Here is a 25291-nt window from a genome sequence, read left to right on the forward strand (position 1 = left end):
CTCGAGGAAGGAGGAGGCTGACCGATCGCCGCTGGAGTAGAGTGGAGAGGAGAGAGAGAGAGCACGCCTGCGCGGAATCCCCGGGCGGGCGCGGGCAGTGCCACCGGAGGCCCGGCGGTTTCAGAGCTTCGCCCGGGACGACAAACCGCGGACGAGCCGAGTGCGGGAAACCCCGGTCGCGTATCACAGTTACTGTCGACCGATCCGAGGTATACCGAGTGTCCGCACAGAACGAGGAGTAACAATCGCGGGATAAAAAAAAAAAGATAAGGGGGGGAGGGATGATCCCGATTGTGAACACCGAGGTAGACCGTTTCGTGACCTTGGTGCGCGCGACACTTTGCGTTCTCCTCCTTTGGAGTAATTAAAGGAGGATCCGGTGCTCATCCCCCGGATCGGTTACACCGGCATACGAAATTAATTCTGCGCGCGGGGACCGCTCCTCTGGACAGGTCAACTCGGCCGCGATCCGCCGATTTTACGTTCGGTGAGATATCCGCGCGGCGGAGTATCCACACAAGGCGAAATAATGTGATATCAGTGTTGGAAGGAAGAAGAGAAAGGAAAAAGGGGTGAGGGAGAGGCGGAAAGATTGGTGAGTGCGCGACGAGAACGCCGCAACGAACAGGTTGCAACGAGAGGGTTGCAACGACGAATAACGCGGGAGTATGCGCGACTCCTGGTAGCATCAGGCTGGAAGATGAGCGGGACGACGACGGATGATTATTAAGCAGAGGAAGCACCGGGAGAAGGGGATGCACCGAGGTGTTCCATGAGATGTCAGTGGATCCAGGGACAGTTACGCCGTCGTCGTCGTCGTCGTCGTCATCGTCGTTGTCGTCGTCGTGATCACCATGAGGAGGTCCTCCTACGTCAACTACTACGTCCTGTGCCTCGTGTGCTGGATCCTACTAGGTATTACCGGTAAGCTTCATCCGCGAAAGACATTTCTTCATCTGTCGATCGCGCGACGAAAACACGTACCTTATTTAGCCGTACGCGAATCCGCGAAACATATGACGGCGAAATATCAGATGCGGCAGGTTATGGTTCCAGAAGAGGAAGATAGTTCAGGGGGAGGGAGGGGACGGAGGGATGCTGCAATAGCGGTGGTTCTCGATTCACAATGCATGTAAGGGTAGGTAGGTTGCGATCAAGCCGTCGATGTTGTCGCACGGATTTGCGGGGAGGTGGGGCTCCATGGCACTCGTGCTGCGGATGGATCGATCAGATTTTGGGGTGTAGCGATACGTTGCATACGTCTCTCTCTCTCTCTCTCTCTCTCTCTCTCTCTCTTCCTCGCACGCTGCATGCACCGTACGGATGCGTACGATGCGCTAGCGCGCCGTGTCTTTCCCGCTATCGTGAACCAAACAACGGATACGCGTAAGAGGAGATGGCGGGGATACTCGAGAATAGATAAAGATAAAAGAACGGAAGAGAGAACTCCGAACGATAGGGGAGGTGGGGGATAGAAAAGGGGGCACAACCTCCGGTCCCGGTCCAGGACCGTATCTAGCGCCATCCTTGTTTGTCGCGCCGCAGCATTGTACCTCTCTCCATACTACGTTCTCTCTGCGTCTCCCTTTATATATCCCCCTCTCTCTCTCTCTCTCTCTCTCTCTCTCTCTCCTCTCTCTTGTCCCTTACCCCTACGACATTCTCCTCTTTGCCAGCCTCGTCCTCGCCCGTCCCTGCGGGATCTCTGCGTGCCGTCTCGATGATTCCGTCATCGAGTGACGAGGACGAGGAGGGAGACGAACGACAGCTCCCCCCGTTTTCTCCCCCGTGACGTCGTTCAGGGACGTGTCTATCGATTTCATCTCGCGCGGCTGCATCATCGCGATACGGTCGCGTTTTAAAGCCCGCTCATGAAACGGAAATAACACAGCGTCGTTCTGTACGTACTTATTTACGAGATAGTTTAGCAATTTCGTCGAGACGTTTCGCGGGATGAAACTCGGCGACTCTTTTTCATCTCTTCTTTAAATACGAATTCGATTAAACCAGTCGGAAGACCAGTCAATTCTTCGCGTATAAATGTAATTTGTTTCTGTTTGTTTTCAATCTATCCTGAAAACAATTTTTCCATCCTAGCAAAATATGCAAGCTTTTATCTCGATAAAAATAAACGAAAGAGAGAGAAATATCAAGCGCAGGATTAGTTTTGAAAGGCCGAGGATTTCCGAATTGAACAGACCATGCAAATATATGATTCCGCTAAGCGTTTTTAACCACGAGTGACGCAATCATACTCACAGAAGAATATCCGCTTAAAACATGACCCCGCTCGTAAGCCTGTCTCTTCAACGAGGCATAATCAATTCTGGGAGTAACGGAGCGTGAGCGGAAAATCCGAAGGGCCGATAAAATCCGATTATCACGATGGACCTCGCCCGCCTTTCGTAACCGCGTGAAAAGTCCATCGACACTGCCGTTCCTGTCGATACGCAATCGGTTCGGCCGTTCGTTGAATAATTTACTTAATAAATATAAAGAAAACGAGCAATAGGAGCCAGCGCGGTGTGAAAAGCGCGAAAATGGCTAATAATAATTTTTAACGCACGCGAACGTTTTATAACTTTTATATTTCATGACTCCGACTATTATTATGTTTAAAAAGGACCGAAACGTTCGCGTGCGTTAATTTATAATTATTATTAGTCATTTTCGCGCTTTTCACACCGCGCTGGCTCATATTGCCTATTTTCTTCATATGTATTATATTTAGAGCCTTTATTATTAGAGCCTCTTGCAAGTTTTATTCGTTTTAATTTACTCAAGTATCAGCTATAGTTTCTCTCCGCGTAAACCATTTGAAAAGTACATTAATTAAGTCTCGGAGTACGAGGAGCTACTACGAGAAGTTTAGACCTGGTAACGGCGAGTTTATTCCGGCATCACTTGGACGATACGTTATATGCTTTCGATTCGTAGTATTCGCATACGCACACGCACACGTCTTAGGCGTACTTGTACACAATCGTTGATTATACCTCACCGGTGATTAATCGCGGACCGCTTCGCTCGTTCTCCGGAAATGGAGAAGTTCGGCGCGCTATCAACGCGGCTGCCACAACTCAGGGCTAAACTACTGACTCGAGACATCGCGCGATCGAAACCGCGACAAGTCATTTTGGATGCGCGTAAAATGGGACTTTGGCGAGCTTGTAGGCATTGTCGAAAGCATTCGAGAAACTAAAATCCAGCGGAGAAACGAGAGAGCATGAGCGTTTCCCACCTACAATTCTCAATAATAATATAAATTCTATATTTTATTTCGTATTAAAATCTATATTTATTTCGTATTTAAATTATAATTATAGACGGGAAAAAAAGATTGTTATATACAAAATGCCACACTCTCTCGCGCGCGACGTTAAATTATTCTCAGCACAAGGGATAGCATTAATACGAGTTCGCACGCGTTACGAGAGTATTTCAATATAAGATCGTCGCAGGTTAAGAGTTATTATAAAATCACGTCACGCGCGTCGGAGGAAAATAATCTTTCAGGAGCTAAAAACTGGGATTTATGTGGCAGTTTAGTACACGATGACGTCGTAAAACTGCACGGGCATGCGTACGTGTCGTTCTGATAAAGTGGGAAAGGAAACACACAGTCCTCCCGGACAAAGCTTGAATCTCTCTGCACATCGGGTAGCTTTGTCTCTCGGGAAATATATACGATTTTAGATTCGTCTTCTGTTTCCGAGAAATTTACTTCTTCTCTGCCCCCTCCTTTGTCTCTCTCGCGATCGCGTTCCATCCACGCTCGATTACACAGCGGGGAGATGCATCGGTGAGACACTTTCGCGACTTATTGTCGCGCAAAGTATAACAGATTTACAAAAGAGCCGCGTTTCTCCGGATTTCTATAATGATTTTCAACTCCTTCACAGATTTGTCGAGTACTTTTATTTTTCATTCTGTTGTTCTTTTTTTCATTCGGAGAGCTTCGGAAAACCTGGACTTTTAATGCTTTTTGACAATGATAATTAAAGCGATCCCACTTTATACCGCGCATTCAAGTTTTACGCTTTCGGAAATGTACGATACGGTTTATTTCAACACTTTTAAATAACGCACGATCGCGAGAATAGCTCCGTAGTCGTTCGAGCTTTACAGCTTTTATCGGGATCGCCGATAAACAAGGGCGTACGTGCTTTCCACGCACCCTCCACGAGATTGTGCGACGTGGTCGGCGCAATCCGACTTACGAAACGTCGACACGAATAATGCACCCGCCAGTCGCGCCCACGCTCGTCATCGCGTTCGATTATTTATTAATGAGATTGTACGTTTTACAGACCATTACATCGCGAAATTACACGTTTCGCAACATGATGGATATCCGTGCCGCGTGTTATTCGATTTACTTCTGCCCGCGAGGAGTGTTTCCTTACCTGATTTAATCTCGAGATAAACGCGATTATTGCGCACCCCTGAAAAACTATCGCGATCTCCTACGCGGAGATTCGGTTTGCCACACGTCGACGTGAAAAAAAAAAAAAAAAAAAAACGTTTGGTGCGACGTGCCCTCCTTCGCGGTAGGCAAATGATCTCGACTCGGTGGCGAGAGGCGAAAGAGAGCTTAATCGCAGGACGCGTGCGCGCAGCTGCGCAGATTTTACGTTCCTCAAGATCGACAGGATCGGCTGCGCGAGAGGAGGACTGATAAGAGGTCTCATCCGAACGCGGGGATTCGTATCTACGACGCATTCGACGATACGGAGATCGTCGTCGCGCGCTGATTGCCAATCTAATCGCCCTTCCTACGGAAACATGTCGGGCGGATGAATTCGACGGCTACGAAATCACGAAGATACAGTTACGATGTTTCCAGGATGACGTGTTTTGTCACTAGATTAATGAAGCAAATTTTTTTTTTTTTTTTTTTTTTTTTTTTCTTTTTGTATCGCTAGCGGTGATGAAAATTACCTCGTTGATCGTTCCCATCAGCATCATGTGGATCATCGCGAAAAATCGACGCATATCAATAAGATAATAGGATGTTTTTTTTTTTTAAATTGATAAACATAAAAAAGATATAATTTCGAAATTTTCATAACTCTCTCTTTTATTGGAATTATCTTAAATTTTTATTTGCGTAACGAAAAACTTTGTTTGAAATTATGTGAAAAACAAATGGACGAGAATTTTACCGTCATTGTTTATCTTAGCTCGCCGATTATTCGTCGAGATAAATTCATGATTCATTACCCTGTGTTTAACTTGACTGAAACAATAATTAACGCCGTTGCAGCGGCTGTGATTTTCTTGCGCATAAGTAGAACAATCGATGCGCGATAAGCCGCGTGGAGCGAGATTAGCATCATATACGAGCGATTTAATATTTACTCCTTATCACGTCGCGCTTATCGCGCTCGTGATCTTAATTAAGCGTAATTATCAACAGTTTTGTTGTTTGTCAAAGTTTCGAGAAATCTTAATAACATGTTTGCGTCGTAATTCGAAAGACTCGGAGGAATTAATTTACATCAGCAAATCCAATTCTGCTAATTAAGAAAATAATATATTGATATGTAGTCAACGTATATTGAAATAAAAGATGAAAAAATAAAATGAGTTAAATATTTACTTTACGGAGAGGAATTTTATGAATTTGGTCAACTACGCTCCTATATACGCGTAAAATATTCTTTTGTCGTGATTTAGGATATCATTTATTACACTTATCTGGCAAACGTTCCTCGATTATGGCCACCGTAACGACCGTGCGAAACACAAGTACAAGTGAATCCGCGGGGTTCCGCGCGTTGCCGATCGAATATTAGATCGGATACGATATCGTCAATGTCTCTCTTTCTTTCTCGCCGAATGTCTATTCGTCTTTAGATTTCCCCGGATCGGAATCCCCGGGATTAGTATCCATTTCCCTCGTGGATGGTACCTTGGCGGAGTCTTCGCGATAGGATTTATTCCGAATAGCATAGCGCGCGCACGGAGCGGACGAATACGAGGCACGAATGCGGAATAGTCTCTTCTCCGAGATCTGACTCTCTCTCTCAACTTTATTATTCCACCGCGTCATTCCTTTCATGTTAATTTGCCGCATAACGTGCGCCGACGACGGCGATGCGGGCGATATTATACGGATGTTTTAAGGATGCAACGCCGATAATTCGCACAGTTCACGCATTCGCGATTTTCGTTTCGCCAAAAGGATATATATTGTACCATATATATATATACATACTTTCTTCGTATCTCCGCATTGCGCCCGAAGTTTCTCCGTCTCGTGATTGCACGATACCCCGAGGCATACACACGCGAGACACTCTTTCTGAGAGCACGGGCTTTCTTTTGCAGGGGTGAGTACGAGATCTCATTCGTTGGTGAAGAGGTTCGACGGGATTTACACGGGGCCTTACTTTGACTCGAACACTCCAACGAATATCACAGCGCAGCTGGGCACTCACGCTTACCTACCGTGCAAAGTGCGGCAGCTTGGTAACAAATCAGTAAGTTATTTGACGATATAATTAAAGCATCGATCTAAAAAAAAAAAAAGCATCAGGAATAAAATTCAGGAATAAATCTCAGAATGTTTCCAACTTTTCTGACAAACTAAAATTAACGTCTCAATAGCATGAGACTCTCGTAGCAGTTTTTACGTCTTATACTTCATATATTATTATCTTTATCTTACGTAAAGATAACGCGGATTCTCATACATATCAATACAACTGTCATTGCGCCTTTGAATTGAGATCTAATTTGTCCTTGTCACATCGTCTCCCGCATCTTTAATAGGTCGAGGGTGTTGCCTCTCACATGTTACGTGTATTGACAGTTTGATTTATTAACGAGCTTATTTGACGGATATCGGCGCTTAATGGCGAAATTCCTGCCCGACAGTTTTTTGACAATGGGACTCTATTTGAGGTACGATAAAAACGTGAAAAGAAATACGGATAAATTATTACAATTAAATCGAGCACGAGAGAGAGTTCGAAAGACAATTATTTTGTTCCCTTATATGCATGTAGCTTGAATACAATTTCGTCGCCTTTCTTCAAACAAGGTCAATTTATTTACATGCAAATATACAAGTACCTAACCTAACCCACATCTCGATCTCTATTTTATTAACAAGCTCTCAGGGGATTATAATCGATACACAAAGAGCGATAAGACTCATTTCCGTTGTTCATCATTTTTTTTTTTTTTTTTTTCCCCTTTAACATCTCGGAAAAAAACGCCGACTTTGGGCAGTTCGCAACCGATTCTGTTCAAAGTCTATGAGTCTATAAATTACAACGATACGATTAATAATATTTTATAACCGCTATCGCGCGCGAGACTTGTCCTATTTTCTCCTGTGACGGATAATTATCCGCGACAGATAACCCGCCCACGTGTCTCGTGCTATTAAATCGTGAATTGCGACCGCGGTTCCCATCGTCCGATCAATTTACTTCGCTAATAAAACGCCAATCTGTTAATGATTCGCGTTTCATCCGGTCTTTCCGCGCGCTCCCGTAACCCGCATCACGAAACGATAATCGGAAACTCGTGTCGAGGGGTGGAACGGGATTTTGTGGGGTGGTCGTCATCAGACGCGTAATTCCCGTTGGCACGCAGAGTACGCTCAAAAGGTGGTCCCCCTCGTTAACGAACTTCTCCAACGTCTACGCAGGCGAATACTCGTACTCGAGTATACAGGGTGTACACCTGTCGTCTATTGGCACGCGGTCGAGGATTAAGTATCCGGTAACACGCGACTCTCGTATAATCCCGCAGCGCGTACTTAAGGGCCGCCGCCGCCGTCGTCGTCGCCACTTCGATCCTTATCAGGCCGTCGAATTAAATGTACCATATATTCGTACCTCACCTTCGTTTTTTGACGACACGGGCCGCCGCCGTATTTGTGCACTATCTAGATTTCCGTCGAGCGCGCGCGAGCCGTCCGGTCGATGAAGGATAAATTAACTACGCGACGAGGAAGCGGAAGATTGATCGTCCGGAATCGGAACAAGCGGGATGTAACCTTCCTTATTTTTTGGCCCTATCTTGTCGCTGCTCCTTATACTTGCCAAGCTTTTTATACGCAACTCCAACTTCTTCCGCCTCTCTCGATAATCCATTCAATTGCGAATAACGACAGTCTGATGATTCTGAGATCAAGTTAATGTGATTAGAAGAATGAAGGCTGATGAGAACGAGAGTAAAAGGTCTCAGATATATTTAGAAAAAAATCTTAAAGATATCGTTTGTTTTCGTAATAAAAAATGAAAGATAAGAAATGACAAATGCAAATTAATAAAACTTAAACTTACCCCCGATAAATAATTGTCAAATAATTATTAAAAAAATCTTATACATATATATGAAAAATTTAATGAAAAATTTAATGTGAAAATTTTATTTAAGACAGCAATTAATTTCGATCAATTCGAAGGTTTCCTGGATCAGAAGAAGAGATTCGCATATTCTCTCGGTGGATAGAACCATGTTCATTCCGGACGAAAGGTTTCAGGCGATTTTCGGTGAGGCGGACACGTGGACGCTGCAAGTGAAATATGTCCAAGCACGCGACGAAGGCGAGTACGAGTGCCAAATCTCGACCGACCCGAAGAAAAGTCACATCATCAAGCTCAATATCGTCGGTGAGTCGGAAATATCAAGTCGATTATTTATCAGCTTAAAAAAAAAAAAAAACGGAAATATTAAATAATGGAATATCGAAATCGTTGTCGCAGTGCCAAAGATCGAGATCTTGGGGGACCGTGACATGTACGTGAAGACCGGAAGTACAGTCGCGATACGATGCGTGATAAAGCAGTCCCTCGAGGGCCCGTTCTACGTTTTCTGGTACCACGAGGGCGATCGCGTTCTAAACTATCAGCTGGGCAAGATCGACATTCAGACGAAGAGGATCGATCAAGATACGGTGAGCAGCCTCGTGATTCACAACGCGAGACGAGAGGACTCGGGTAACTATACTTGCAGTCCGAGTAACCTGGATAGCGCGAGCGTGCAGCTGCACGTGCTAAACGGTGAGTGGAATAGTTCATTTCACTTTGGGGAGAGGCAAAAAAATTGTCTGTAGAAATTAAAATTAAAATAGGGCAAAGTTCCGAACTTTTTCTCTTTTTCCAAAAATCTAAACTTTTCCTCATATATAATTCATTGCACTGTCGTATTTTTTAATACGCGCGAACAGACTTTTACAAAACGCTTAAAAAATGAGAAATGTAACAATTGCACGGCATGAAACGGATCGCAGTTTTCATGGGTGACTTTACTCTCGTTCCCTTGTCCATTATCGTTTCGCGATGCAAATATATCGGACGTCTTTTTTTTTTCTAGGGGAACATCCCGCGGCAATTCAGAGAGGCATCAGTTCAGCGCCGGGTGGTTGTCCCACTCTGTGGTGGCTGGCAGGAGTGGTAACAATGTACTCGAGTCACAGTAGCCGCCCGTTCGTCCTCGTTCTTCTGATCCTTATGGTTCTCTACTCGAAAAATCCATCTTACTTTGCGACGGAACGATAATCAGGCAAGACCGCAAGGATGGTATACGCGTATAATCGATTATCTCCTGCTACGAGATCCCGACTACCTCGAGAGAAGAGATCCTCGATGTTGCGGACCGATTTCCAGAGATCAGAAACAAAAAAGACGAGGGTGACAGGATTAGGAAGATGGAAGGTAAAATGATAGAGAAAGAGAGAAAGAGAGAGAGAGAGAGAGAGCGAAGAATAATGATTCTGGTGGTAGTATGTTTTTTCTCGAAGTAAGAGTTAGAGGTTTATCTCTCGATTATCGAGACAGTGATCCGGCCGTTAGAAATTAGGACTTAGTTAATTATATGAATTCTTGTTAAATTGCTGCGAGAACTATACGTGCTGAAGAAGCTATGAAATTTTTGACGCTGTCGAAAATATAAATTAGGTCGAGTTTGAATAAAACGAACGGGTGGTCCGTGAACGCGTTTAAAAGTTTTCAGTAAGGAATAGGTCGCGAATAAAATGACAATTTTACGCGAGCATAAAGCTCTGTTTACTAATCTTATAATACATTTTTTAGAAACTTTATCTAAAATAATCATTAATTTTATTGGAATTTATTCGTACAGTTTTTTCTAAGACGCGTTCGCCTTTGTGCCTTTACGTTTGAAAAATTGTTTCACGTACTTCCCGTTTGTGTTAGCCCGATACGGTAGAAAGTTACGAAATCTCAAAAAGGAGCGCTCTAGAAAAAATCGCGAGTTCTTGTCGCGAGGACGTTGGGTAGTTTCGTAGCGCCCGTTACAAGAAGGCGATAATGTGACGAGAAATATATTATGTAGGAATGAAAAGCGGATGAGAGAAAGAGAAAGAGGAACCTCGATGAGTGACGAGAAGAAGAAGAACCGTTATGAGAATGGGGAAAAAAAAAAAAAACAGAAAAACTTGGTCCGCGCCGCTCGAATAGAATTGAAACTTGTTCGATGAATTTTCGAAATGCGATGTTATTTATTATATTCGATAGCGACTGATTATATAACAAGCGTGTCTATACTCGACGTCTATCGCATGATCTAGGATCGTCCTGAGATTGAGCGTATCTCGACCATTGTCTCTTAGATGATTCGTCGACATGCGCTCAAAAGCGATTAGAATCTTATTAGATTTATCGACCAGCGGATCTGTTCGAACACGACGACGGTAATATTCGGTCCGAAGAAAAGGATTCATATCAAGCGACTTCTTGCCATATCAAATTCAAATTAGTCGCGCGATATTCCCAGCACAAAGACATATTCGACATATATTTACATATATAAACGGAACGAATCATTACTTTTAACATGAATAATTTTTATTTAAAGTTCATCGACCGAGAGAATATAAGGCCAGATGAGATGTCGCGACGAAAATTATCACTGCCTCTATATAAATACTTTAACTTCGTTCAAAGGCGATAAGCGGTTTGAGACGATCCGCGATCACTATTTTAGTATTAAAGCGCATTGAGTATACACACGCTGATCAAAATAATATCATACGCCCGCGCATGCACAGGCTAATTTACCGCGACGTGGGCCGCTCAGACCGATACATTTCCACTGATCCACTGATTCATTTGCGCATGGTCTCGATATTTCGCGAGAATATCGCGTTTTTATAGAAAATTGGAAGATCTCTTTTAGATCTTGTAGAAGAAATTTATAAACATTCCAAAGAGACTTTAATATCCGGATATAAAATTTATTCTTTTTGGAAATTAATAAGATACCTAATCCCCCTATTAAACGTTTATTCACGTTTACAATGTATGGAAGACGTTTGCTCTATATAAAAGATTTACAAATATACGCGTATAATATAGTCTACACAAGTTTTATAGATATTTTAAATCTCACTTTAATTCTTTTTCGATGAATTTTTTAATCGATTATCGAATGTTTCATAGATGTTTAATAATAGGATATTTTCCGTATTTACCTTTATGATAACATCCCGTGTATTTTAACGACGGTTTTGGCCCGCGGCGTGCTGCCTCTGAGCATGATCGGTTGTATTGTATAATTTAGCGAACGAGCGTACGGCTTTCCGGTGGGTGCCCACGCGCCCCCCGCGAATTTGCTTTCTTCTCGCAAGTGTACTGGAAGAAATATACTGTTTTTTATAATATTATATATATATATATATATATATATATATATATAAATCTAGATATATAAACGAACAGAAATATATATATGTATATGTGTACGCGCGCAAATACGTTGCACATGGGTGTTGAATATTGAACAAGTTTCAGCTCGCACGAACGAGAGGCGTATATAAAGCGAATAGGGCGTAAGTTCTCGTTGTGACAATTTTTGAAGGAAAGTCCTGAAGAGATATACGAGAAAGGGAGAGAGAGAGAGAGAGAGAGAGAGAGAGAGAAGAAGAAGAAGAAGAAGAAGATGACAAGAGAGAGAAATATACATCGTAAAACACGAGGACACCAGCAGGAGACGAACGATTCGTTAGTATATCTACGATTCATGTGATTGTAAATAACATAATATAGCATATAAATAATGTAACGTTAATTAATGATATGCCGTACGTGTTACACACTAAAGAAACAGGAAAAAAAAATAAACTAAATAACGTTACTGTGTAATTTTTCGGATCGTAAAACACACGCATTGGAATGGGTCTGGCCGCCTGTGCTAACCGGCTCGGATATCGCAGAAGAAGGGAGATTTTCTCGATCAAAAAGAAAACAAAGAAAACAAAGAAAGATGATGCCGCGCGTATATATATGTATACGATGTTATTAAAAAATCGTCCGAGACTTTCATTTCGATTCTCGAACATTCGCGGGTATCTCGTGATCGAAATGCGAAAATTATTAGGGTACGATTTTCACGCGTCGTCCGGGGTATATTATACTAGATTTCCATTCAAAGACTTTTGTTTTAAATAGACGCGTCTTATCGCGTCATGCGCGACAGACTCTTCGAGTAGATCGTCGGAGCTTGCCATCGGAGATTAAAGGAAAAGTCACGCGAAGATCGGAAGCGGAACTCAAGCCACCGGTGCGCACGCTTTTCCATGGCGCGCCGGTGCGTTCGAGGGCGAAAGGAAAACGGAACGCGCACGTTTCTCCGTGAGCGCGCTTCGTGGATAGCACGGGCCGGCCACACGCGACTAGATGTAACACACTAATTAATGCCTAGCGTAAGGGAAAACTAATGGATATAAAAATGCAGATATATTGTCGGACGTAATAGCCAGGCGGGATGAATGCGCGAGCGACTGTAATATTATACGCGGCTCGAATTGCGAACGTACGGCTTTAGAGTGTGTGAGTTTGTTTGCGCGAGAGCGACGAAAAGACTGAAAGAAAAGTAGCATGAAAGGGAATGCGAAAGCGAGAGGAAAATAAGCCACACACGCATATATACACAGTACACACACACACATACACACGTATACGCACATCTAAACGCGTACATTGAGAGAAGTTCGTTGGACTGACGTGTACCAAGACGTTGGTCGAATGACACATTTTAAGATAAAAAGGGTCGATTGGGGATGCGGTGCATCCTTATATCGTTTCCACTTTTTCTTCTTCCCGCGCCTCGCGAGGTTCACCTGATGCCCCAACAGACGTTTCAGAAAAGATCTGAAAACGATCTTGCGCGCGAGGCCGCTGCCGCGATTACATTCTTCGCTCGATCTTTCTTTTTCTCGCTTTGACACGGGCCTCCCCCTCGCGGGGTGGAAGAAGAAACGCAATTTCGCGCTCGTCCCCGTCGCCCTTTTGCTTCACCGCAAAAAAGAAGAGGTAACTTAAAGAGAAGAAAATAACGAGACGGCGGGACGAAAAAAAAAAAAAAAAAAAAATCTGATTGAGAGAGAAACGTCGTCTTGAAATCTAATTCTAATGTAGAACAGCATTGAATTTTTGTACCAAAATCTATTGTAGTCCTTAAGTGTCGCGTATACTTCTTTCCGTTCGACGTTGCCGATCGTGGGCTTATCTACTTATTTCCAGTATTTCTCGGAAGTACATCGTCGGAGAATAGAACGAAGAGAACTTGCTAAAAATATCTTCTTCCGCAAGCCCTTCGATCGCTGTGTTAGAGCTCCCGGATCCTCGCTACGATCATGCGAATCTTTCTTTCTTCGCGATACGCATCGTAAATGAATTTTTCGCATCCCATGCTTGATGCTGGATAAATTCGTGCCGACTCGATAACGATACGGATCCGGAAACTTTAAGAATCTTCTCCGATCGATCCGCGCCTCAGCCGACGCAGAAACGCGCGCCGATTCCCGAGAGTCGCGGTACGAATTTCCAAGTGTTTCGCTTTGTTTCTCGAGAGTGATGTTTGTGACCGTCCTGACAGTACGTCGATGTGCTCTTACGCGTAAATAACACGAGTTAGATGTTATTCCGAGATAGTAGGCTATATACGAGAGATATTCGCGCACAGGCGATACGACACCGTCGTCATCGGAAAGATGAAAGACGGGTAAAAAACGCGGTGACCCAGAAATAGATCTCTATCAGTCGCGGGAATTCCAATTCTTACGTGATCCATCCGTGTTGCCGCGCCATCAAGCGATCTCGAAACTTTTTTTTTTTTTTTTTTCCCTTTACCTCAAGATGAGAAAACGTTTCGTAAATCGATTACGCAGTTCTGTAAATGAGAAGGAAAGAGAGAAAGAAACAGGTCATCGAAAATCGATTTCGAGTCTAGCGACGGAACGAAATGTCTGGGAACATTTTAAACAAACATTGAAAATGGCTCTGTGAAAATTGTACGATGATTAAAAATATGTAAAATGATTATTGCGATTTTAACCCTCTATCGCTTTTATCTGGAAGCGCGAACGACCTGGGTGTCTCGTCTCTCTCTCTCTCTCTCTCTCTCTCTCTCTCTCTCTCTCTCTCTCTCTCTTCAAATATAAATGTAACGAATCTTTGATCTTGATATATGTATACGGCGCTCTATGTAGAAATGAACGGTTCGCTTTTTTGTCCGAGCGGGTAATTATTCTCGGCCGTGGAGGGTTAAAAGAGCGAATGAAGAATTATTTGTCGTCGATCGACACCCTCGGGACGGCGGATACTACGTTAACGCGTCACTGATGACATTCGCGAGGAAATGCATCGTGCGATTATGCCATTATGCACACGAGCATTGAAGTTCCCGAATGTACGATTCGAGTATTACGAGTTATCGACGATGGATTATTACGTTCGTATCTTTAGCAAAATATACGCGAAAATTATTTCGGATGAATGCGCGTCCGAGAGAGATCGACATCGTAAATCAGGAGCTTCGATAAATCCATTGCGAGCAATTGAGTTCGACAACGTCCTTTTAACATTAAAATGAGGTCCTACGTTAACGGGCGTTTGGTTGACAGCACGCGACAGATCACACTGTAGTAAGGGGTCTAATTAATCGTTAACGCAACATGTCTGCCGATTTGAACGTTCGACGAAGATGATTCGCGACCGTCTAACTGTAAAAGTTAGATTGAGAGAAGTCACGAAATCGCAGCAAGAAGGTAGAATTTGTCGAGCGCGCAAATAAGCGGACATCGATTTAAAGTTAATCGTAAGTTTTAAAAGAAGAAAAACAGCAAAACACTCTCAAGATATTCCTCGTAGCCAAGCCTCGTCTCATGGATTCGCATCTTTACACCTTAAGCGCTTTAGGGTTAACGAGAAAAAGGAAAAGAATAGACTTTAACGAATCTACGAGATGATGCCGAGGAAAGAAGGAAGAATATTGGAGCGAATGGAGTAAATGGAGCGAGAGTTAATGATGCGCGATATGAAGTGCACGAGCGAGAGAACGAGAGCGACAGAGAGAGAGAGAGAGAGAGAGAGAGAAAGTGAGATAGAGAGCGAGATAATAAATCAATGTTAAACCCATCATTATCGAACTTTCGCAATTTCGAGAGAGACACAAATCTTCGTTGATCGCCGTTTCTACGCATAAGTTGAGTTTAGGAAGCTGGACGCGGACACGCTCACATTCGGCGCCCGATCGCAGTTGCACGATACAGTTGCAGGATCTCGGATCTCACACGAATGCGGAAAAAGATTTATTATGCGTTAGAAAGAGAGAGAAAGAGAGCGAGATTAGCTCGAGCACAGCTTTGATCTTTTACCAATGGCGTGCAGACGCGATCGACATCGAACGGAGCACCGTCCACGTCTCATGGGAGTACTCTTTACATACGAATGTTTCAGCGTTTCCGTTTTTAAACTATCGTGGCGAAGCGGGACGAAGAACGGTCCCGTTCTATGTGTGTAAGAACCATAAAGCTTAATAAAAGAAAAAAAAAAAAAACATTATACTATGAACTTACGGGATATCTAATAAAAGTAAGCCAAACCGTTAAGAACGTGTTTTATTTCTTCCTCGAAACACATACGATTTTTCGATATTACGTTATATATATTTATTCTTACAATAATCTTTCGTGAGTTATTGGAAAAAGCGAAAGATTTCATTGAGGAGCAAATAAAATAGACGTCACATATATAAATCTAAGTAAATTGTGCGAATGTCGATGATATCACATAAGATCATATCGTATGTAAAGATTTGAAATTATATAAATGCTTTTTGGTTTGGAATAAAATGATAAGATCGCACCTTAATCTCTGGTTGACAATTGCAGAGTACGAGAGACATCACTCGGATTTTTTATTTTTATCACGCGTTCTCAAGCAATCCAGGACGATGTTATCGAAGGAGATGAGATAGAACGCGCCGACGATCCGTAGCAGTCCCATCAGAAACGCTTGTAGCAACAGCTCGCCGATCGATTTGAACGGCGACATTCCCGAGCACAAGGATGCCAGAATGAAACCTTCTAGACCGACGGTCGAGAAGAAATTACCTGCCTGCGATACGTTATCATTTAACAATAATGGGAATCGAGAGGAGAGATTCGCTGCTTTTCGCATACTAACCAGCGCGTCCCTGAAAAGCTTGTCAGCGACAACGTCGGGCCTGACTAATCCCGACGTTTGTGATATGAGTCGCGTTTCCAATGGTTTTGATAGCTCTTCAATGGCGAAACCAGGCGTGTCTGTATCAGGCGGTAAGGCTAGAGTCACAGAAACATTGTATGGCCGCAGTTCCATCGCGATGCTCTCCGCCAGGCCACGAAGCGCGAATTTCGTGCTGCAGTAAGCGGAGTAACCGAAAATACCTGTAATACCGAAATACAATAAGCACACACAATTTCTTCTTTATTTATGCTTATTTAAATAATAATAAATATCAATAGGATATCTATATGCAAATACCCAGGAAAGAGGCTTGAGACGACGTAAGCACAATCGTTCCTTCTCTAGAAGCTTTCATCCTCTGTACGACGGCCTTTATACAGTAATATGTACCGAGCAAATTTATATGTATCATTTTGTCTAGACTATCCACGGTGGTGTCCTCTATTTTACCGCAGATTGCGGTACCGGCACAATTAACGAGCATGTAAATTGGTCCCATGGTTTTCTCGAGATCGGTCAATGCTTTCTCAACGTTTTCATAGTTTGCTCCGATATCCAAAGATAAATATTCCACCCTCTGTACGTCTTTGTTCTCACAAGCGTGTAATATTTCGTTTTTGGCTGCCTCTAATTTCTGAACATCTCTCGCAATTATCGTGATATTCGCCCCATGTTTTGCAGCGATAATCGCTACGCACTTTCCGATGCCGCTGGAGCCACCAGTCACCTATAAAGAAATTTATATTTCAAAGATTAGCTCTAGAATAATTTAATGTACGATCTCACTCTTCCTTCTCGCATAACTCTTTGCATAATATCAACAAACGAAATTGAGATAAGGCTCTAAATGTTACAATATAAGACAAATAAAAAAGGATTTATTAAGAGCCGAGCATTGAGATTTCTTATACATATATGTATCTTTGTTATTGTATGATTTTTCCTCTGTCTATATAGATATTGAAAATGGCCCGAAGTAAGCTCGAAACGTCTTAATAAATTTACTTAATTACCAAGTTTTATCATTTTTATTATTTCCACGTTATTTGTCTCGCGTTCAGCTCTTATTACCTCGTTTCTATTTGTCTTTGCATAATATTTGTATAAATGAGCGTTCCTTTTCGAGGTTAGACGACACACTTACCACAACGTGCTTGTTTTTGACGCTCTTTAGCCGCGGATTCCAGAAGAATTGTTTAATCATCAAGAGGACAATTATTAAGACAAACGCGACAAGCGTTGTTCCCAGCCAAACAGTCATAATTCGTTGTGTCTTTTCTAACAGATCGAAAGTATCAAATCCGCAAACACTCTGCAACTGAATGGTATAATATTCCGTTTATCGGAGAACTGCGGACAACTGCTTTCAATCCAGAGTCCAAAACCAGTAAATCGACTCATGATAGCTCCTCGTGTAAGCTTAGTCACCTACAATCGTCAAGTCAGCGTCCTCCAATACTCGAACTCGATCCGCTTACTAGACATGGAAACTTATCCGCAGTTGCTGATATTTAACAATTTGACATAAATTTAAAGAATTTTTAATTCTGTTATATATTTTTTTAATTATTTTGTACACTATATTCAATCTTCCACTTGAATAAGTTTTATATTTATATCAAATTTTATTCGTTTCATTCGTTTATCGCAAATAAATAAATATTCCAATATTTCAATATTGATTGCAGCTAATACATTTTCTATGCTATTATCTCGTATTTATTAATAATCACGATAATATAATTATAGTTCGTGATAAAAATTCTAGATTAAATTTATACTGGATTCATCGCCGTAGATATATTGATTTCGAAACCGAGTGCGTTATCAACTGTTTTAGCTGAAAAAAATTTTTCACCAAAAAAAGCTTCTCGAAAAATATAATCGCTCTTTCGTCGAGAAAAAATCGTTGAAAGTTCATTCCTTTCGATACAATTTTTTTGTCGAGTATACTTGTCAAAATCAATTATGCGAGAAAAATATTGTGTGCATTCTGCGTTCTTCAAGTCATCTGGATTGTATACGAATAGGTGCCGGGAAAATCACCCTTCGCCGAGTTGACTTATCTTTGCTTCTCACGTATTTTATAATGTAAGAGTTTGCGTACCAAAAACCATATTCGAGAATCAATCAATACAAAAATTACAAATAGATCTATTTAATGAATTATATATATATATATATATATATATATATATATATATATATATATATATTTGTCTTTTCGAAATTATTATACATTTCTTTAACATCGGCAAAAGAAGCACAAAATTGAGAATGATCCACAAAAAGTAATAATTTTAATTTGTAATACATGTATATTTATATATATATATATGTGTGTGTGCCTATATGTATATGTGTGGACATAACTATATATATCCACGAGGTCCCAATCATCAGTGCAACAGCATTATTCATTATGTTACTAAAGCCGCAACGGTTGACCTCAATGATTTCAGTTTATAATTTATTACGGATTAATAACCCGCTTGTGCAAGATTGATACGGCTGAACAGTTCGCAACAGTTAACGCAGTCCAAATATTACTGTTTTCATGTATACTGATAATTGCATTGCGATGTTATTTATGAAATACGATTTTCTCATCGGTATCACGGACAATCGAAGAGAGTACGCAAATCCGACGCGACACCAGTGTGACGTCATGCATTACGAACACTTCCGGAATACGAAACGCATGCGTCGAAAAGTTGCAGGGTAAGCCGCCTGGAGTACGTGCGTTCACCCCCGCGTTACCATAGCGCAAACCGCCCCCTTCCCGATCTCGTCCCTGCCGTTATCCTTCGTGCAAAAGGTCACGTACCACCACCCTATGGCGATCGTTCACCTCGTCCTGGGACTCGCTCCTGGTGGCCAGGTTAAAGCGGAAGATACGAAGGATACGTTTACCCGCTCCGCCAACTTAAAACATCCTTCAGACAGATCCTTCAGATATAATCGGATAAATTGCTCATGCAATACGCCGCAAGTAGGAATATCGAGTCAAACGTAAGATACAAATTAAACAACGTCGCTAAATGCTGTCATCCTAAATTGTTAGATAATAGTAAAAATTAAATCAGATTATAGCATGCCTAAATATATATATATAAAAAAAAAAATAGCAATAAGCTATACATTAATATATAGATACAAATTACGTAAAGTAACATCGCTTAACGATATTACATTCAGCAACTTGTGCAATTTGATCATTGTAAAGATCCTATCGAGAGTCGTTATACAAATGTAATTATATCACATCGTTATAGCCTACGCGTTGCTAGTCTTCATATATCGATGAATCGAGAGAATAAAATTTAAATTTAAATTTCTCGACAATTCACTCTACGCGAGACCTCAGTCGCAAACAGGTAATTTCTGCGGAGGGTAATCTCATAGATAAGCGGAAGATGTACGATCGTCCGAGCACGGAAGAGTCGATCGGGTCCTCTTTTCGAAGGAGGAGGGTTTCGGTGAAATTACACGCGGAAGAGAGTCAACGGGGATCGCGGCGGGAACCTCGTCTCGGCTGGTCGCGGGAGGGTTGCAGGAGCTTGCGGCAGTCCGGAGCAGCGATTTTGGACACGGAGGAGAGCGAGCGTACATTGCACCCAACGGAAGGGAGTGTCCCGAGCCCTCTCCCTCCGCCCTCCCTCTCCTCTACCCCTCGATCCAACACCCGGCCAGTACACCCCGCCTTGCCTGTGATAGCCTAGCTACGATCCTGGGTGTCTCCCGGGCTGCACCGGAGGGTGAACGCCCTTGCCTGACCCAGACTCGGAATCGATCTCCATTCGTTGCACGATGTTGGCAACCCCCTTGACGTCCCATCCACGATCGCGCGCGCGCTGCCACCCCCGCCCCTCGCCGCTGTTGTCGCCGTGGCCGCAACTACCCCCCCCCCTCCTCGCGCGCGTTCGAGAAGCAACCACTCTCTCGTCGCACTCGCGGATTTTTCGCGAAACCGCGCTGTAACCTTAGGAAAGAGCCGGGTGACTCCCATGCGGAATCGAAAATAAATGACGCGAGGGACAGAAGAGAAGAGGAGAGGAGAGGAGAGAGCGCGGGGATGCATTTCGCACTTACGGTACGAGATACGTAAATGCACGTCGCGTAGAATGTGCGGCCGGGAAAATGAGGAAAAACGGAGATCTACGCGGCGCGTGTCGGCGCGATCCCAGAGTTGCGAGATAAGAACCATTTTTCCGCGCGTTATCACGGTCGCAATTGCAAACGGACGATTTGGCGAGAGCGACTTTTTTTCGTAAACGTACGGACACGCGCGCGTTTACCAATGCTCAAAGTAAAAGCATTTATTCACATTCTCGACCATCGTCGGAAAAGCTCGAAAGCCAAAATCCGATTTGTTTACGGGAGATCCGAATCCGAGAGATCGAAGAAAATGCAATTCCCTTCGTATGCGAGCTGCGATTTCTACCCACATAACTGAAAAATTTTTCAATTCTTCGTGAAACGAAACGCATGACCTGACATGATATTAAAAAGAAGATCGCACGCTTACAAACTAAAATTAAATCCATCGCGAAAAATGTAACCGTAATGTATTCTATAACGCGGCAGCACGGCACAGCCGTGTATAAAATCGCATTATAATGCAGAATTCGAATGACCGATGATGGCACGCGGTCTATTCCAGGACTCGAACGCGCATGAATGCTTTATAGCGTACTATTTCTAGCCATCGCTTTCTCTGCGATAGTGCCCTACACACCTCTAGAGTATCCGTCGCGAGAGTCATTTTTATGAAAGACTCACCTCGTTCTATGTATCGATTCGAGTAGTCTTAAAAAATTCGTTATATAATCCGTATGATTCTATCTCACCAAATTCTTAAACGATTAACAACTACTTATCCTTGAAAAAAAAAAAAACCAAAAAAAAAAGTATTTTATATACAAATTATAATTGATTACATATTGATAAATCCCACTTTCTAATTTAAGTATGTATGTATGTATGTATATTAATTATACATTTCTTGAAAAGACGTAGCGTGCAATTATTGCGAGATGTATTTCAGCAGAACGAGAAAGACGGCGCAGTTAATTGATCGCAAACCTACGGCTCCGGAGACTCCCCTCGATGACAGAAAGCGTCGCGACAGCCGCCGCAAAAGTTGCCGTTGATAAATATGGTAGAAACGCGCGTATCTAACATTCGCGAGCAGGAGGCAGTATACTATATCGGTGGCTCCGGTTGCGAAATGAGGCCATTTCACGCCCCTCGTATATTCCCCCGTGCGCGATGCGTCCCCTTTTTCCACTTCAAGATACGTCAACGCTTCGCGGAACAATCGCGGGAGAGTTCGGTGCACCGTCGTCGGCGAGTTGCACGAGAGTCTCTTTCTCTCTCTCTCTCTCCCTTTTTCTCCTTCCTTTCTCCCTCTCGCTGTGATGTAGCGATTCTCACCGGTGAGAACAATGCCTGATTCTAATGAAGTTTCGAACTTTTCGAGCCAAACCGCAATCCCAAACGCGCTACTAACGCGCAGCCCGCAGACGCTCCGCGTTTATTTCGAGATGATTTCGATATGCCGTGGCGCAAAATGACTCGGGCACGGATGATACAGGTTCCAATTAAACTTTCCCCGCGACAACAATCTCATTTAATTTTTGCGGTCCACGCTACGCCACAATCCGCTGCCGTGTGTGCATTAGCCAATTAGCGTGCAATTTGTCGTGCCGCTTTTAAGCAACCGATTTCGCATCGGCCGCCCTCATTAAAAAAAAAAATAAATAAATAAATAAATAAAATAAAAATAAAAACGCAAACGAGAGACGGACGAACAATCTCGTATTCGATCTCTAATCGTTCGGCCTGAACTTTATTCTTTCGTGACAAACGGTATACTCCCTAATTCGAAACAACGGTCCGTGTATCATTACGTATTCAAATTCGGCTAAATCACACCGCGTCGGGCAATCGAAATTTACGTTCTACGTTAGCGTGTCTGCTACCAGTTTAGTTTGCTAGATTCGATAACGCTCGTCGAAATCGTTCGTCTCTTTTTCTACTTCGCGATATACGTCATCGACGCCCGGAATGATCGGGCCGGGTTCGTTGTACTTCGAAAGTCTCTCAAACTCGACTCCTACCGGCGATGCGAGTGAATTTCTCGCGGAAACGTCGATCAGCAGTTTTTACCGAAGTCTCAAACTCACCCCCTTCATTCCCTTTCCTCGCCTCTCCCCCCCCCCTCTTCCCTCTCACCGCGTTCGTCAGAAAACTCAGACTCTCATTTAATTAATAGAATATCTGATATAACTCTCCACTGTAGCCATAAGTTTAATTCCGACCGGCTAAAGTAAGGGTGATAATCTCAGAATCTTCTATACACAGTTTTAATACTAAGGCGTTACATAAACTTATTTTGTTTAGTTACTCGCGGGACTTTAGAGTCTTATGTCGCTCTATTATAATGTAGTGAACGCAATTTATTTTAATATTTCTCAGGCGCAAAAAATAATTATATTCAAATATTTTCACATAAAAGATAAATACTTGATATATATACAATATATTCACCAATTTTCTTTATTAATTCAAATGTCAATGAAAATGTTACATTTATCTTTGCGACTGCTGGAGAGAGGGAGAGAGAGAGAGAGAGAGAGAGAGAGAGAGAGAAAATCATCTCTCGTTGCACCCCCCTCTCTACGCTCGAATAGGTGCACCGTCCTCCGCATCCTCCGCGGAGCAAGGTGCAACGTCCGGGCGCAACGTCCTTTGCATCTCGCTGATTTGAATGCGACTGGAGAATAACGGATCCGTACACTGCAGTTTCCACGATTCAATTTTAAGAATAATTCTGCCTATGTAGGAAAAGGGAGCGGAAGAACGTAGACGTATGTTTTGGCAGCCGACGAGGGCTAATGGGGAAACCGATGGCGAGCGGGGGGGAGGTGATTGGGGGATGAAAAAAATTAAAGCATCGAGACGCGCCGGCAGGGGCGTACGCCACGCCGGCACCGACGAGGATAGGAGACGATAGGGAGAACGAGAGGAGGAGGGTTAGCCGCTGGCCGGGTCGCGATGCACGCTGGGAGAGAGGGAGGGCGGGAGAGGGCGGAGGGGGGAAGACAGGGAGAAGAGTTAGTTGTTCGGCGACGCATGCGCCCATCGCTCGGCCCTGACTGCATCGCGGGGCGGTTCAATGTTACGGGAGGGCACTGACCCGAGAGCGCGCGGGCCGAGAGGAAACCACCCCCCTGGTGCACCGAGGTGAGTACACTCCTGGTTATATCGTAGAAACCCGCCGCCAACACCGCCGCCGCCGCCGCCGCCGCCGCCGCCGCCACCGCCGCCGCCACCGCCACCGCCGATCCCTGCAGCCAGCCCTGCGATGATCCACCCTCGACGTCCGCCAGCCCCGCTGGCGAGCGTTCACCGCCCTTTCCCGCGTCATCCTCGTCTCACCGCTACGTCGTTTTCTCTGTCTGTCTTCCCTCCGCCAGCCCCATCACCACCTCGGCACTGCCGATGAGGGTGCAGCAGCAGCAGCAGCGGCAGCAACAGCAGCAGCAGCAGCAGCAGCAGCAGCAGCAGCGGCAGCACCACCACGACCCGGGATACCCATTATCCACCTCTCACAAATCACCTGGACCACCGTTTACGCATCGCGGAGTGTCTTGTGCGAGCAGCCGGGATTCCGGCAACGGAATTTCTGCCGCTAATGGGATTGGACGACAGATTGGACGTTTGCGCGACTCGCGCCCGATGCGAAGAGGGCATTTATGCCCGATCACTCGTCTGAGTTATGATGATGTATTTTACGCTTGTAACGCAATCATGGATACTCAAGAGAAAGAGTTTTTAGCCAAAGTTAAGTTTAATATTATTCTTATATTATTTTTATTATTATTAAAGTGCATTTATTAGCACTATATTTCCCCTTCCCCCTCCACTTGCTATTAATTATATATATTAATATTATATTAATGTTAATACTATTTCTACGAAACGCGATCTGCTTTCCTCTCTTTTCCTTAATCATTTCTAATTTCAATCCTATGTTAAATCCAGTTTCGCAAATTTTAATAGATGCCACCATTTCTACTTATTATTATAAACTAAGAGAATAAACAATACGAATCAAGCATATTTCTATTCACCGATCAACGTGATCGAGAAATTTGGATATCGCGGAAATGCACGCGGCGCTGTCGCGCCGCAACTCGGGGTTGTTCAACCCCTCAGGTCGTTACTCCAGGATAACAAATCCCGCGTCGACCCTGAGGAAGGGTCGGTTTTTGTCGATCGGACAAAAAATTTACCCGAAAGTAAAACCGCGTGACGTCGTGTTATAATTTAAAAGGTAGTGGATTCCGTATATATACGCGTATTTACGAGCACAAAAAGAAAGGAATAAAGCAACGCAAACCGACGTTTTTCGTCGTACAAATGGCGCCAGATTCGCCTCGAATAAGAAATATAGCTTAATGGAGCCTCGCTTAAGACATTTAAATCATTATATTGAAGAAATGAAACATTCGTCGCGAAACACGATCGGAGAAGAGTAACGGAAGCAATAAACTATACGATGAATTGCAAAAGCCACTTGATAAAAACGACAATAATATCTGAATAATCTATTATAGAATTATATTTATATAAAAGATACTTTTTTTTTATATAAAATCTCTCTTGTACTTTCACACTTAATTAAATGGGAGCTGCAACATTAACACCAAATAATAATTAAAACATAATTTATATGAATTCAATTATCTTCACATATCAATCAATTTTTTGACTAAATCGTAATAACTAAC

The 25291-nt window shown here is 43.2% G+C and overlaps 2 protein-coding genes across 4 annotated transcripts; one reads left to right on the top strand and one right to left on the bottom strand.

The window, feature by feature from the left end:
• Positions 1-110: 110 nt before the first annotated feature.
• LOC138939631 (neurotrimin) lies at positions 111-9715 on the top strand. Of its 2 annotated transcripts, none has more exons than XM_070307606.1 (5): positions 111-915; positions 6334-6485; positions 8426-8633; positions 8727-9023; positions 9337-9715. In XM_070307606.1, the coding sequence occupies exons 1-5, from the start codon at positions 855-857 to the stop codon at positions 9519-9521; spliced, it is 903 nt and encodes a 300-aa protein (XP_070163707.1). In that variant the 5' UTR covers positions 111-854; the 3' UTR covers positions 9522-9715. The 2 variants fall into 2 exon arrangements, with proteins under 2 accessions (XP_070163707.1, XP_070163706.1); XM_070307605.1 differs by having other exon boundaries at positions 113-924.
• Positions 9716-11350: 1635 nt separating this feature from the next.
• Positions 11351-17854, bottom strand: Kdsr (3-ketodihydrosphingosine reductase). Of its 2 annotated transcripts, XM_070307604.1 has the most exons (5): positions 17638-17854; positions 16791-17220; positions 16452-16693; positions 16132-16382; positions 11351-11615 (listed from the first exon to the last, which is right to left on the bottom strand). In XM_070307604.1, the coding sequence occupies exons 1-4, from the start codon at positions 17752-17754 to the stop codon at positions 16170-16172; spliced, it is 1002 nt and encodes a 333-aa protein (XP_070163705.1). In that variant the 5' UTR covers positions 17755-17854; the 3' UTR covers positions 11351-11615; positions 16132-16169. The 2 variants fall into 2 exon arrangements, with proteins under 2 accessions (XP_070163705.1, XP_070163704.1); XM_070307603.1 differs by lacking the exon at positions 11351-11615 and having other exon boundaries at positions 15865-16382.
• Positions 17855-25291: the final 7437 nt, after the last annotated feature.

This window comes from Polyergus mexicanus, unplaced genomic scaffold (assembly GCF_030449975.1).
Source record: "Polyergus mexicanus isolate NDT 795.1 unplaced genomic scaffold, iyPolMexi1.0 SCAF_14, whole genome shotgun sequence".
NCBI classification, from domain to species: Eukaryota; Metazoa; Arthropoda; class Insecta; order Hymenoptera; family Formicidae; genus Polyergus; species Polyergus mexicanus.

Coding starts and splice junctions, on each gene's coding strand:
- LOC138939631 (XM_070307605.1), top strand. CDS start 855: ATGAGGAGGTCCTCCTACGTCAACTACTACGTCCTGTGCCTCGTGTGC. Junction 6,486..8,425: donor GGCAGCTTGGTAACAAATCA/GTAAGTTATTTG, acceptor ATCAATTCGAAG/GTTTCCTGGATCAGAAGAAG. Junction 9,024..9,336: donor GCAGCTGCACGTGCTAAACG/GTGAGTGGAATA, acceptor TTTTTTTTCTAG/GGGAACATCCCGCGGCAATT.
- Kdsr (XM_070307604.1), bottom strand. CDS start 17,754: ATGACTGTTTGGCTGGGAACAACGCTTGTCGCGTTTGTCTTAATAATT. Junction 16,694..16,790: donor GTCTCAAGCCTCTTTCCTGG/GTATTTGCATAT, acceptor TCGGTATTACAG/GTATTTTCGGTTACTCCGCT. Junction 16,383..16,451: donor AGCTTTTCAGGGACGCGCTG/GTTAGTATGCGA, acceptor AACGTATCGCAG/GCAGGTAATTTCTTCTCGAC.